The sequence below is a fragment of the Nuphar pumila genome, chromosome 14 (genome assembly GCF_984573655.1).
Source record: "Nuphar pumila chromosome 14, dmNupPumi1.hap1.1, whole genome shotgun sequence".
NCBI lineage: Eukaryota > Viridiplantae > Streptophyta > Magnoliopsida > Nymphaeales > Nymphaeaceae > Nuphar > Nuphar pumila.
The window spans coordinates 49153743-49166631 of NC_143262.1; the positions used below are offsets into that span (position 1 = coordinate 49153743).

The window sequence follows — 12889 nt, forward strand, 5'->3', positions numbered from 1 at the left end:
CTTCAACCATAATGGGTCCAGTGACCGAGGTTACATCATCAATGTCATCAGCATTGCTCTTTTAGATCTCATCTCGCAGCTTCGTCTGACATTCTTCCTCGATATGCCCCCGAAGACCATAATAGGGGCAATCATTCAATTCACGAAGACAAATTTGTCCCGCGTGATCCACAAGACATCTGGCACAAGGAGGTGCCTGTTGTGCCAACATGTGTACACCACGAGCTAGGTGTTGCACAGCTCTACCAAAAGACTCTTCGCCTCAGACTAAGTCTTGAAAAGCGTTCAAAATCTTCTCGTAACTTGGGTTTGTCGTCATCTAACCCACACAGAGAATCAAACATACAATTCTAACTAAGGAACATACAAATAAATAAAGTTTCAACATACTTATAGTGCGATGGACGATGCACGATGAAGCCTTGGACCACACTTAACCTCTGCTCTGATACCAACCTCTGTGGCGCCCCAAACCCCGACCTTGGAAAAACCTCAGATTTTCTATGATTTTTTATTTTGAAAGGGTTTTACTGAAAACAATGGAAAAAAGGGGTAAAGAAGGTAGCAAGGCTGCAAGTTTGGACGGCTACAGGTAAGTACAACATACATGACTATGAAACATATTAAGGGTACAATCACAAGTATAGAGGGGTATACAACCCAACAATTTTAAGGTTATAAATTATGACAATACAAAAAGTCTCAAAATAGGGAGTGTATCCCTACAAAACCCAAAACCAACAGGAGCAAGATCTGCAGCTAAGTGTGGGTCCCCAAGCCTCCACCATGTGCCATCGCATCAACACCGTACCTATTCATCACCTGCATCCCCATAAAACAGGGTCAGTTCTCTTGCGAGGTGGTGAAGAAACAATAACAATATATATCTCACTTTCATGAGGAAAACAAGAAGCAGTAATATGAAATAACAAGTATACGTGTCAGTGACAGGTAAGTGCATATGTGACAAGTGCTAACCAAGTGAAACATGTAACAAAATTAGAGTAACTGCAAAACAAGTAACTAAGGGCAGTAAGAAACATAACAAGAACTGAAACAAGAGAACAAGGTAACATATACAGTACGTCAGCTGTGATTGGTTAGTCTTTAAGTTTTTCTTATTGCTCCTTCGGGTATGCGAAGAAACCTCACATTCTGTGAGACATGCACCTGGCGTCTGTTATTCAATTTCTAATATGGTAACTGGGGATGTTACAGACCGAGTAAACCTTATACGAGCAGCACGCAACTGAGAGAAACTCTCGCATAGGTAAGGATTACAATCCATACTACTGCAGTAGTGAGGTCCTAAAAAGGCAGCCTCAACCTCCCTGACTCTGAGTGACTGGAGGTCAAAGGACGCTACAGCTCCTATCAAAACATGTGTCATAGTAACGACAAGTCACTCAGGGTCGTACCATTCACCCTCTCTAAGGTGAACCATTTTGTGAATGGGGCGAAGCAGGTTTATCTTTCTTAGGCTCATTATTCAGTCACACCTCCTGATGAGGAATTTATGCCTCGTGGTCTCCACGGGGTACGCAAACGAGGACCTAGCCTGCCCATCCAAGTGCTCAGCCTCACACGGCTAACAAGAGCACATCGCTCGTGAAAGCGATCATAACACCATATTATCTCTTTCATAATTTAGGGTATAGCCACACATGAGTTTACTCACGACAGAAGGGCCCTTGCCCAGAGACTCCAACCGAGTCCAACAAAAATAATGTTCATTCATACCCTATGGTGTTCAAACTTTGTGTATCACTTTTCTTATTTATGAATTAGGTGCACTTCATGCACTCATCAATGCCTCATGCAATGTACCAGTCGAGGTACGCACTACTCAGTACGAGTGTCAGGATGTGCTACGTGCAAAGTGCAACTAGATACCACATGCTTTTTCGTCAATTGCACAACATAAAGAACAGATGCATGATACAACTGCATATCTGAGAAACATGATGCCATTACAAGATAATGTGCATGTGAGTGTACAATTCTTCAATTCCAAGGGGCATGCAATAGCTATCAACATATTTGCAATTTCATTAATTTTATCTCTCAAGTAGTTGGAACTAAATTATTAAGATTTGGCAATTCTTACGCCAAGGCACTCACCGCAGAAGGATCCATGATCTTGGTACTTTCAAGGGTTGAGCTGAAAATCTAAATGATTTCTCATACATGTGTGAACCATATCATCCGTTTACTGTGTGTCACCGTTCTGACAGAAGAATCAAAGCATTCATAAACACTGAAGATATGTGTAAGTATTTTCTTCTAAGAAGTTTGACACACTTACGTGTCAAGAGCGAATTTTGGAAATAACCCATCTAATGGGGATTACATTAGCTTTTCCACGGTTTGGGGTGCTGTGCCTGCGGACCCAAAACAAAAATATTGAACAATGTCCGTGACTTGTAACCAATGTACGCTCTATACACGTGGGGTTTGCAACGGTGCTCACCTGCTTACACACACTAATCAACTGAACGAAAACCAAGAAAGGTACGAGGTCCACTACGGATTCATAGACAAATTTTTAGGGCCATCCGACTGGACGGTCGCAAGGTAAAACACTCATGTGACTCGTACTCATATTGGAGTGTAAAGGTCATCGTGAGAACACTTGGACAAAACAGGAAGGTTTCATGTGTCCAGCTAGTTTCCCATAGGAAGTCGAACTGAGTCATCCAACCCTACTATATATATATATATATATATATATATATATATATATATATATATATATATATACATACATATTACCCATGTATATGTATACATGCACCTGTGTGCATTCTAGCAGATTGCTTGCAACCCTATACCCATACTTGGTGCCCTAAACAAAGCAGTCTAATGGGGTGCCAAAACTATGCGGGACCAGGGTGCTGTTGGCAACCGGTAGCCTATTGCAGTTGTACTGCAATGGGTTAGGTGTGCAGGTCTGGTACTCCGGACCAGACCACTAGGTCTAACAAGAGTCTTGGTCTAAACCCAGGGTTCAGACCAGACTCTTGGATAGTTTGGCAAACCCGAATCGGGCTACCAAGGTGGCTAGCACCCGGTAACCTCATAGTGCTAGGGTACTGCTGGGTTTAGGTCGTGGGTCTGGTCCGTAGGACAAGACCTTGCTGTCAAGGTTCACACGGGTCTGAACCCTTGGTTCAGATCTGAACCGAAGGGGTTAGCTTGGGCGGCCCGAGTGCCTATCACCCGATAGTTTATACCCAGCTAAAAAAAAGAAAAACTGGGCCAGGCCCAACACGCCACAGCCTGGTAGGGGTCTGGCCCCTAGGTCCAGACCACTAGGTCTGTCTTGCACTGGTCTGAACCCATGGTTCAGACCAGTAGCCCTGGCCAAAACGAAAGCCCTGAATCTGGGCTACCTATATATATGAGCAGCAGGCGACCCGCAGGATGCCCCAGCTCCAAAAAAAAACTATACAGGGTTAGTCATTGGGTCTGATCTATTGGACCAGACCTTCCGACCACCCAAACCCAAGAGCCTGAGCCCATGGGCTCAAACCAGCATGCCAAAGGGTCGGGTGCCTGCTACAGGCTCGCCCATCCGGCTAGACCATCCGGGTGCCTTTGGTACCCGGTGGTCGGCTACACGCCAAACACAAAAAGGATATATATAAAAAAAATTATTGTGAGGCCTGCCAAGGACAAGTAAACGGGGTGTCTCTGGTCGAGCTTAGCTCAGACCAGGGAACACTTAGTTGGTCGGTCCAAAAAAAAAGGAGACTTTCCAAGCGAAGAATCCAAAAGCATGTACAACGACTATTGACTAACCGCGACCCGTTTCGGTGGGTGTGAGGGTGTGTGCAAACTCTGTGGCTAAGAGCAAACCCTTCATCACGAAAATACAAAGAAAAATCTGATTGAGGCTTCTAAGTGACAAGAAAAAAATATCGACATGAACACGGCCAGCGACCCACGGTTGGTTGCACGCCCTTGATTCCCATGGACTGGGAAGAGAAATGCTCCACATAAAAAAAAACGAAAAACAAAAGTAAATAAATGCACTAACTAACTCTGCCAAGGGACGTGCATGCACGGATGCCATCGACCCCTTGGCTTCATGCATAAATCGTATGCACAAGGAGGCATACACTCCTTCTTTTCCCAACAAGAAACGAAATATAACACACATTTTTGAAGCTTCACCTTCAACGTTCGAAGGAGGAATGTATCGGCTGCAAGGTTCTTCTTCCAACAATGGCTGAACCAAAACCCACGGCTGGAGCTGTGTGAGAGAATGGGAGAGAGAATGAGAGAGAGAGAGTTTCAAGGAAAAGAAAAATTGCCCCTTTGGGCTCTCATGTTTTTCAAAGAGGGTCTTAAAGGTGGGTAGGTGATATGAACGATGGGGATTCTCCTACTAGGATGGAGGGTTGAGGATGGGTCATGACTTCCCACAGCCACCCAGCTCTCCCACTAAAAAAACGGGATTTGAAAAGTGTTTTAAAAGTTTACAAGGGTGCCATGGGGCTGCCGCTCCATGCACCCAATAAGGTGAGTTCAAACTCATTATGGCCTTCCCCTTGGGAAATGGCATGGGGATTCTCTCGAATCCCAAGGAAAGAGGCTCCCCCAACGTCTTCATGGCCTCCATGCACCTTCCAAGGACGAAAAGTCGACCCCCTCCTCCATCACATCAATAGCATTTCCTTTTTCCTTTTCTTTTTTGATTTGATTTGGGTAGGGCCAATTGTGGCCCTCCCTTGAAATTCGTCCTCTATCATATTACAATTTTGCCACCCTCCCAGCTGGTCAACGTGACCAGCTGGTCTCATAGCCAAGGTCGTCCCAAGTAGATCCTAAGTGGATGACCATAGCCTTGGTCGACCCTTGACCAACAAAGTAGGATCAATCTTTTTATTAAATGAATTTTAAATATTCTACATCATGTATATATATTTTATTTTATATTTTTAATGTAATTAGCATTTCAAAGCCTAATCAAGAGAAAGATCTCCTCTATAAACGAAATGATTCTCGTTTGGGCCCTCGCTATGTCACTAAGCGTTCTCCCATAAATCACATGCACTGACGGGTTTTTTTCGTCGTTTGGGACTCAAATTTGGGGACAACCAAAATATACATATTATAAACTTGCCCTAAAAATTTCGGAGGTTAATTCGTCATAGATTTCCCTCAATTGCTATTTAATATAAACTTACGCGATTTTTGACTCGTATCTTCATAAGGGTATAATTATAAAAGAATGTAAATTAAACAAGAAATTCCCAATCACAACACAATTCGCGTAACATTACCTTAAAATTATCATGGACCTTACAGGAACCCTGATGAGCGTAAGTCTACGCCTAACTATGTATTCTTGATGAACAATGGTGCTATATCTTGGTGTAGCAAGAAGCAGACATGTGTAGCCTTGTCCACAATGAAAGCTGAATTTGTTGCAGGCTCGCTGGCAGTGCAAGAATGTGTTTGGTTAAGGAGATTCATCAAAAATTTGAGTCACTTCAGTTGCAAAACTGCAGTGACTTTATTCTGTGATAATCAAGCAGCAATTGCGTTTGCTAAAGATCCCAAGTTTAACAGTAGAACCAAACATATAGACACGAGATGCAAGTATATGCGCGACATTGTATCTAAAGACAAGGTTGCCTTGGCATATGTTAATACCCAAGATATGGTGGCATATCCCTTTACTAAGCCAATTAATAGGGATTCTTATGTTAAGCATGTAAAATCTATGGGTATTTGTAAGATTTGATATGTTAATGTTATTCATATTTCTTTCTATGATCATTGCACAGCATGTTGCACATCTATATGAGTATGCTACCAGGTTTGAGATAAATCTTCTCACATAGATTTATCGCCTCAGATGCTGCTTGTGGGCGGGCTGAGATGAGATGTAACAAAATCCAGGGTTGCTGAATTAATAAGCATGTCAGATTTTAGGGATATCATATGATAATAACTCAAAAGAGTGGGAGTACATTGAGTTATGATATTCTTCATATATACGTATATGAGATACATCGCCCTAGCTGGGTTAGGATGAGGTCTCATGTGTATTTAACTATATGGAGAGACCGACCTTGCTATCTAAAAATGTCAAGGGTAACCTGGTTGACCAGATCTGAGGACTTGGATAGACATTGCATGAGAATGTGCATCCTGAAGGACTCAAGTTAGTTTCTCGATGAGGAACTATACTAGTATAGATCTGTACGATAGAGAATCAATGGTGTATGCATACTCACTAGAGTGAGAAAGTCTTGCCGTAATACATGAGTCATACCATGTATGTCGCACCATAACTATAAGTCAACCACAAAAGGAAATGAAGAATGATCCCTACTTCTTCATTGTGTGAGTCCTTGATATATATATATATATATATATATATATATATATATATATATATATATATATATTGATGTCCTTATTGACTTTTGACCTTATTTTAAGGAGAAAGATGAGTGTTGCTAATTTAGCATGCTACTTAAGGCTATGTATGATTCGGTCTAAAAGAGCATGTCTGGGAAAGCAACTTATCTTGATTCAAAGAATAAGAGTTGAAAAGGAAGATCATTTAACATTTTCAGATTATGCACATGTTAAAGGCTAGCTTATTTTACCACATCCTGGGGATGTTTAGGTTTATGATGAAACATGTGACATAATGAAAGACCTTGTCTAGCATAGCTTAGCACTATAAAATGTGTAGAGGGATTCAGTATGCTAGAATGTGAAAAATGTATTTGATCTAGGACACAGTGAGCTTCTTACCTAGCTTGTGCAGGTATACCTTGTATTATCTCATTATTTGCAGGTTTAGGATATTATGTTACACTAACCGGTAAATAATATGCCTCCACTCCCTAAGCTCATGGGTCGCACGGTCTATTTGCCAGTATGAATACACGATGTTATTCACCATATGAGCATGTTTGGTGTTCCTTCTAAGATCTTTTCCCATCATGTGCGAGTGGGAGAATGTTGGTTTGGGTACCGGGTCCACCCATGATGGGCGAGATCCAGACCCAGCCCACGTTAGAGAAAGGGGTGGTTTGAAAACCACCCATTTTCCCCACTTCTAGGGTAATTTTTTCTGATGTGTGTAGAGTGGAGGGAAGGTAACACTGTAGCAGGATGTACACAATAGGGGTTGTGTACGCTGGTGGTGATTAAGAGAAATCTCAACAAAAACAGAAAAATTGTGCAAAGTGGGTGAATGTGCACAGTGAGTGTTTAAGAGAAAAGATCTCATTAGAGAGATCTTTGTACAGTGAAAAAAAAGAAGAAGACGGTAAAAACTGTCTTTGTGGTGGTTCAACATAGTGGGCATTTGGACTCGTGGAATTGTCGTTCTCTCCAAGTGAGAGCATGCATCCGTTGAGCAAAAGCGAGCATCAACGATCCGATTTTTCCGCTTCCGCTTCAACAATGAAAAAAGTATGTTTTCAAACCCTATAGCACCTTTTTCTGGTGGTGTCCGTGAGGGCTTCGGTAACCTCATACAATACGGTTTTACATGTGCACACGTGTGTTCACTTGAAATGGTTTAGCTGAAAGCGCGATGTTTTGAACTCTCGATAAAATCAGGTGTTAATCTGTTCAAATTTGTTTAAATCAGTTTCCCGATAAGAATGGTATATTGTTGTGGTTGTCCGTGCTTTTGGTCAAAACTAAAAAATTTGTCCAAGGGAAGATGATTCTTCAGACTTGAGGGCATGTTTGTGATCCGTGAGTACTTCATGCTGAAAGGGGTGAAGTGTCTCCAAGAAAAGAAAGTGCTAGTGCCAACTCTACCAACATGAATACTCTCCATCTGTGATGCCCCTTTTGCTACTTCAGCTTGATCGGTTAGACAAGCTGGGTTTGGAGCATGGCGACAATAACAAGCCATTAGATGTCTCCACTGACTGCAAGCTCTTTTGAACTCAGCTGGGGCAAGCAGCGACATAATCCATCAAACAAGGGTTAGTGTTCATATGATGGCTCGAGCTTTAAAAGAACAGCTTATAACATGATTTCACACGATGGGATTGAGTGAGAGCGCTTGATGGTTATGTCGCAGTTTCATGCCCGAGGGTCTCAGGTTCAAATCCCTGGGAGTTGATGCCCCACCTTGCCTATAAAAAAAAGCCACTAACCAGTGTATACAATGTTAGTAGTCCAAGCACTTGTTTTCAGCCAAATCCTCCAGGTACCGTACACTTGAAATTTGCTGGCACTGAGATATTTGCATGGAAATGAGAGTGAATTTATCAACTACAATCCGGTGCCAAGCAACATAATCGATTGCAAGTCATCAGCCAATGGCATGCTCCAAAAACCACCAACCACATGACAAAGCATGGGGGGGGGGGGGGGCGCATGTATATATGAAACAAAAATAATGTAGCCGGCGATCTTGATAGAGAGTTGCAATGTAGCCAGAACCCGCATGCTGCCCACACCAATCAAAGATATAAAAAATGGGACTTGATCGGATATAATTAGATGCAAGTTAATTGGACTTATCATGAAACGGGCTTTGATTATTTATTATATGACGAGGAACCCATGATGAAGTGAGGAAAACCCTGGGTGGGCCCCACGACAACCCTGCCTTTGACTCTTTATTTATTATTATACCTAAGTATAGGAACGCCCTTATAAATAAAAGAAAATACAAGAGTTGGTATGCCCGAACACTAGTAACACACTGATATTACATTGCTTAACATATCTTCTGTAACGCTCTTGATGCAGTGGAAATGGGCTTTGATTAGGGCATATGTCCAAGTCCTAACCGAATGTACTTTCATATGCAGTTGGGTCGGACTTTCATGGACTGTATACTGGATTCAGATTTGATTGAGAAGGTAAGTAGGCTAAAACTGAATCCGAGCCCAATGATCATTCAAATATGGTTGTGCTTACTGCATCTGATCGATGAGCTACAATTTGGTCGGATATCCCATTCAAACGGACTTGGTGTACTTGCACTGCTGTTTGCTACAACCTGCTGCTAGCAGTTGAGCGCCTGCGGCCTAGCAGTGAATCTGCAGCATGTTACAAACTGCATGCACTTAACGCCATCTCCCAAAACTGGCTACAACCTCACAGAAGTTGATGTTGCGAATTTCAATTTCTGATGAGTCTCTCACCACCATCCAACCATCTCTGGCGACCTTCTTTGCCGACCACAGCTACCACTGTTTATCGTTCATTACTGAACATAATAGCCATCTTTTTTTTTGAACCCCTACCAGTTATACAACTATACCACTGGGTTTTGAACCTGCAACGTACCAACACAAGGCGACGTGCACTAGCTGCTCCTACCAGACAAGTGGAGCCCTGAACATAATACTCATCTACGACCACCGTTTTGCCAAAAAAACGGCCAAACTCAGATCAACACCTAAAACCCAACTTCCCTTCAATCAAACCATAGCCCTGCCACCTGAACCTTTCCCGCATCAGTTAAAGAGTTTAAAGTCCATGCAACAGAGAAAAATTGACAACCCATCATCACCAATATCACCGCCTTGGTCGTTCACGTCACCATCATCGGTGCCATTACCATCATCAAGACAGCACCGTCATCCTTTTCTACTGAGGACCATCTATCCGAGATGCTATTCTGAAATGGGTTTTCTTTGTATAACAATGTTGTCTTGTGAGTGCCATCGCCGTCTCCCATTGAGGACCATTCATCTGAGACACCATTCAGGCTTGGGCATGGTTCAACTGGTTTGATTTTATTGGACTCCGCAGTCTCTTGATTAGGTTGCATCTTGATTTTAGCTTACGATGCTAAATATAACTAGTTTAGATTTATTTAATATATGGGCAATACTGCACTTAAATCTAATTTTAAATTTATATACAATTAATTTTTTTCTTCCACCAAGAAAACTGGGGCTAGGCAGACCCTACTAGTTATACAACCATATACCATTGGGATTGCAACATCCCAGCACAAGGTGAGGTGCACTAATTGCTCCTGCCAGACAAGAGGAGCCCGTTGGTTATATACAATTCATTTTGAAAAATAGGCTTTCTCCTCTTTTAACTGAAAAGGCTAAAAAGAGATGAACGACTGTTTTTGACAGAGTATATAACATTTTGCTGATGTATAATAAGAACCCTGTTCGTTTCACCAAATGGCTAGCTGCTACAAGCTTTTAGTATTCATGACGAACCACTCTACTCAAGCTGAGCCAATCTTCTCTTTGGGCCTTCAAACCCTCTAATATTCCCTTTGGATTACCTCTAATATTAGGTTTATTTTCAAACTAAAAAAAAAGATAACATTAGAAAAGTTATCTCATTTACAAAAATGATTTCCTTCACATATTGGTTGTTTGGGAGATGTTAGTTGGCATAGAGATGCCAATTCTAGCCAGAATCCTCAAAAGGCTTCCAAACAGCCAATAGAAACACTAAACCCCTTGCAACCCAAAATCCTGGATTTGGCAAGTCATCTATTGGGTATTTTTTTGCCAAATACCAGCTCCTAAGCTGAGTTTCGGAGCCTTGAATTGGGATGGAAACATTATTTCCATGTGTTGCTAAAATATGGTTTTGCCAAAACGCCGTGTTGAGGATGGAGTGCGAAAAAACACTCTCTTGTCAATGGTGTTGGGGCTGCCAACTCCATTCCCAATGTAGCGTTTTGGCAACACCACTGCTCCCAAGCAGAGCAGTAGAGAGGATGAGAGTAGAGTGGTGACATACCCTCAAAGGCAATCAGACAGCACAAAAAAACCTTTTAAGAAATCAACGGGAATGACACTGAATGAATGCAAGAAAATGCAAACTACAATATATTGGAACGTGATAGAATCATGCTCCAATAATTTCCAAGAAATACGTACCTTTTAAGTAACCAACAGTTTGCACATTCAGATGTCCCTCCAGAAAACAGAATATGTACCTTCTTTAGCTATTTATAACACAAATTGCTCAAAAAAACGCAGTTGAATATGAAAATAAAATTTCCAGATGAACTAAGGCAAACCGCATGCATCCAACTTTAGGCCAGATTTCCTAACAAGTATATGATAAGAAGCTAGCCAGGAAGCTTTGAATCCTTGATTAGACTACCGAGTTCAGTGAGCACTTAACAAGCTCTACTCTGCAAGCTGAAGCAATCGAGAGTAGAAGACTTGAGCGTCTAAGCAGTAGTCCAAGTTTAGTAATTCTAAGAAGTTGTAAACAATGATTTCATCATCGCCTAGAAACTTTTCTCCAAGTAGTTTAATACCATTAATCTTCATCAACTGTGATCACAACAATCACCTACTTCCCAATTATGAAGCAATTCATTGCTAGATACACCATCAACTCTAACACTGGTGTTTCCCAAATACTGGTTTCAGTTTCCTGATGAACAGAGGGTGATGCCAAGGAAATGTTTGGAATACTTGCAGGGAAATATTATCAGATGAGATAAACAGAACAGAACTTTGCCAGTACAGTGCTCAAACAAGTTTAAAGATGGAACAAAAAACCATAAGCAGGATACAAATTCACCAGCATAGTGATCAAATGAGTCTAAAGAAAAAGAATCACTTTTTTCTTTAATTTATTTAGATTTTTTTTTACCATGAATGCCCACAATTGATTGGATAAAATTGTGGCACAAACGTATGACACTACATTTGTTATGAAAGGAAAACAGAGATTTTCTCAGAAAAAAAAGAAAGCAAAATATAAAATAATTGATTCCATTTGGTGATTAGTTTGTAGCTCTACGGAATTATTTTCCTTCCTCCCGTTAAAACCGTAGCTGCAAAGCGACCATCAAAAGAAAGTTGATTCATCCAAAACCATAGCTACAGTGACGAACAATAGCGGCTACATCTAAAAGGTTTAGATATTCCACCAAAATCTTGGAAGCAATAAGGCACAATGGTTTATAAGAAACAATGAAAGAAAAAAAAAGAAGATATAAAAGGAAAAACAAGATAAAGGAAGAATCTACAACAGGAGTCATTGAAAGCATACAATTAGTAACACTCTTCTCTTCCCCTCCCCGCTACAATTTCCGCCATTTAGGAAACGGAAACGTGAGGCCGGCCTTGACACTTACCTCAAGAATATCAGCATCTCCAATGCTTGTATCTGTCTCTCCGAAGATAAAGTCCATCACATCTGCGAGATTCGAAGGGCGCTTCTCCTCGCCCTTCTCCGTGATCGACAACGGCAACCTCCTGTCTCCCTTCGCCCCATCCGCTTGCCCCAGCCTTTCCTCCGATCTACCGCCTTTAGAGAGCCCTAGGAGCTCATTAGCAACCTCGAGAGGCGTAGATGCCCCTACGCCGCGAACCCTAGGGTTCGACGTCCGCCAATCCGCCTCTGCCGCGCCTCCTCTGACATCCCAGAAGGACCGCACGAGCTCTATCATACGGCGAGCCCTAGGGTCGCAGGGCGGGTCTCCAGTGACGGACGGGAAAGCTAGGGTTTGCGGGGAGTCTAGAGGGGAGCAGATGACGATTCCGGCGGTGGCTGTGGAGCCGGACGGGGCCTGAGCGGAGGGAGACGTGTCGGATGGCGAGGAGACTCCGAGGCAGTCCGGCGGGATGGGCGAGGGATCGCCGAGTAGTTCCCGTTGGGAGTCGGAGATGATGCATTTGGGGAAGATGGAAGCAAAGGGATCTTCCATCGCGTCCAAAGGCGGGAAAGCAAGAGGTAAAAGACCGTGCCTCATTTTTATAGTATCCCAGTAGGGGCGGAAACGGATCCGGACTAGGCTTGATTTCGGACACGAGAACTGTTCGGCCCTAATCCGGTTCCCTTGGGGCCTTGACATGGATACGACACTAGAGCTGGCTGGTAAATGAGACTCGGCTTATTCACTAATTGACTGAGCTCATTACTCGGCTCTTGTTTGTGTTTGGTCAGG

At 42.4% G+C, this 12889-nt stretch overlaps 1 protein-coding gene across 1 annotated transcript; it reads right to left on the minus strand.

The window, feature by feature from the left end:
- Nucleotides 1–718: 718 nt before the first annotated feature.
- Nucleotides 719–12649, minus strand: LOC149816808 (uncharacterized). Its single transcript, XM_089986967.1, has 2 exons — nt 12077–12649; nt 719–822 (listed from the first exon to the last, which is right to left on the minus strand). Exons 1-2 carry the CDS (start codon nt 12647–12649, stop codon nt 760–762), a joined length of 636 nt encoding a protein of 211 aa, XP_089843093.1. The 3' UTR covers nt 719–759.
- Nucleotides 12650–12889: the final 240 nt, after the last annotated feature.

Excerpts from the sequence above, each read along its gene's own strand:
- LOC149816808 (XM_089986967.1), bottom strand. The coding sequence starts at position 12,649 with ATGGAAGATCCCTTTGCTTCCATCTTCCCCAAATGCATCATCTCCGAC. Across the intron at positions 823-12,076 it reads GAGATGCTGATATTCTTGAG|GTGATGAATAGGTACGGTGT; the intron begins GTAAGTGTCAAG and ends ATGGGGATGCAG.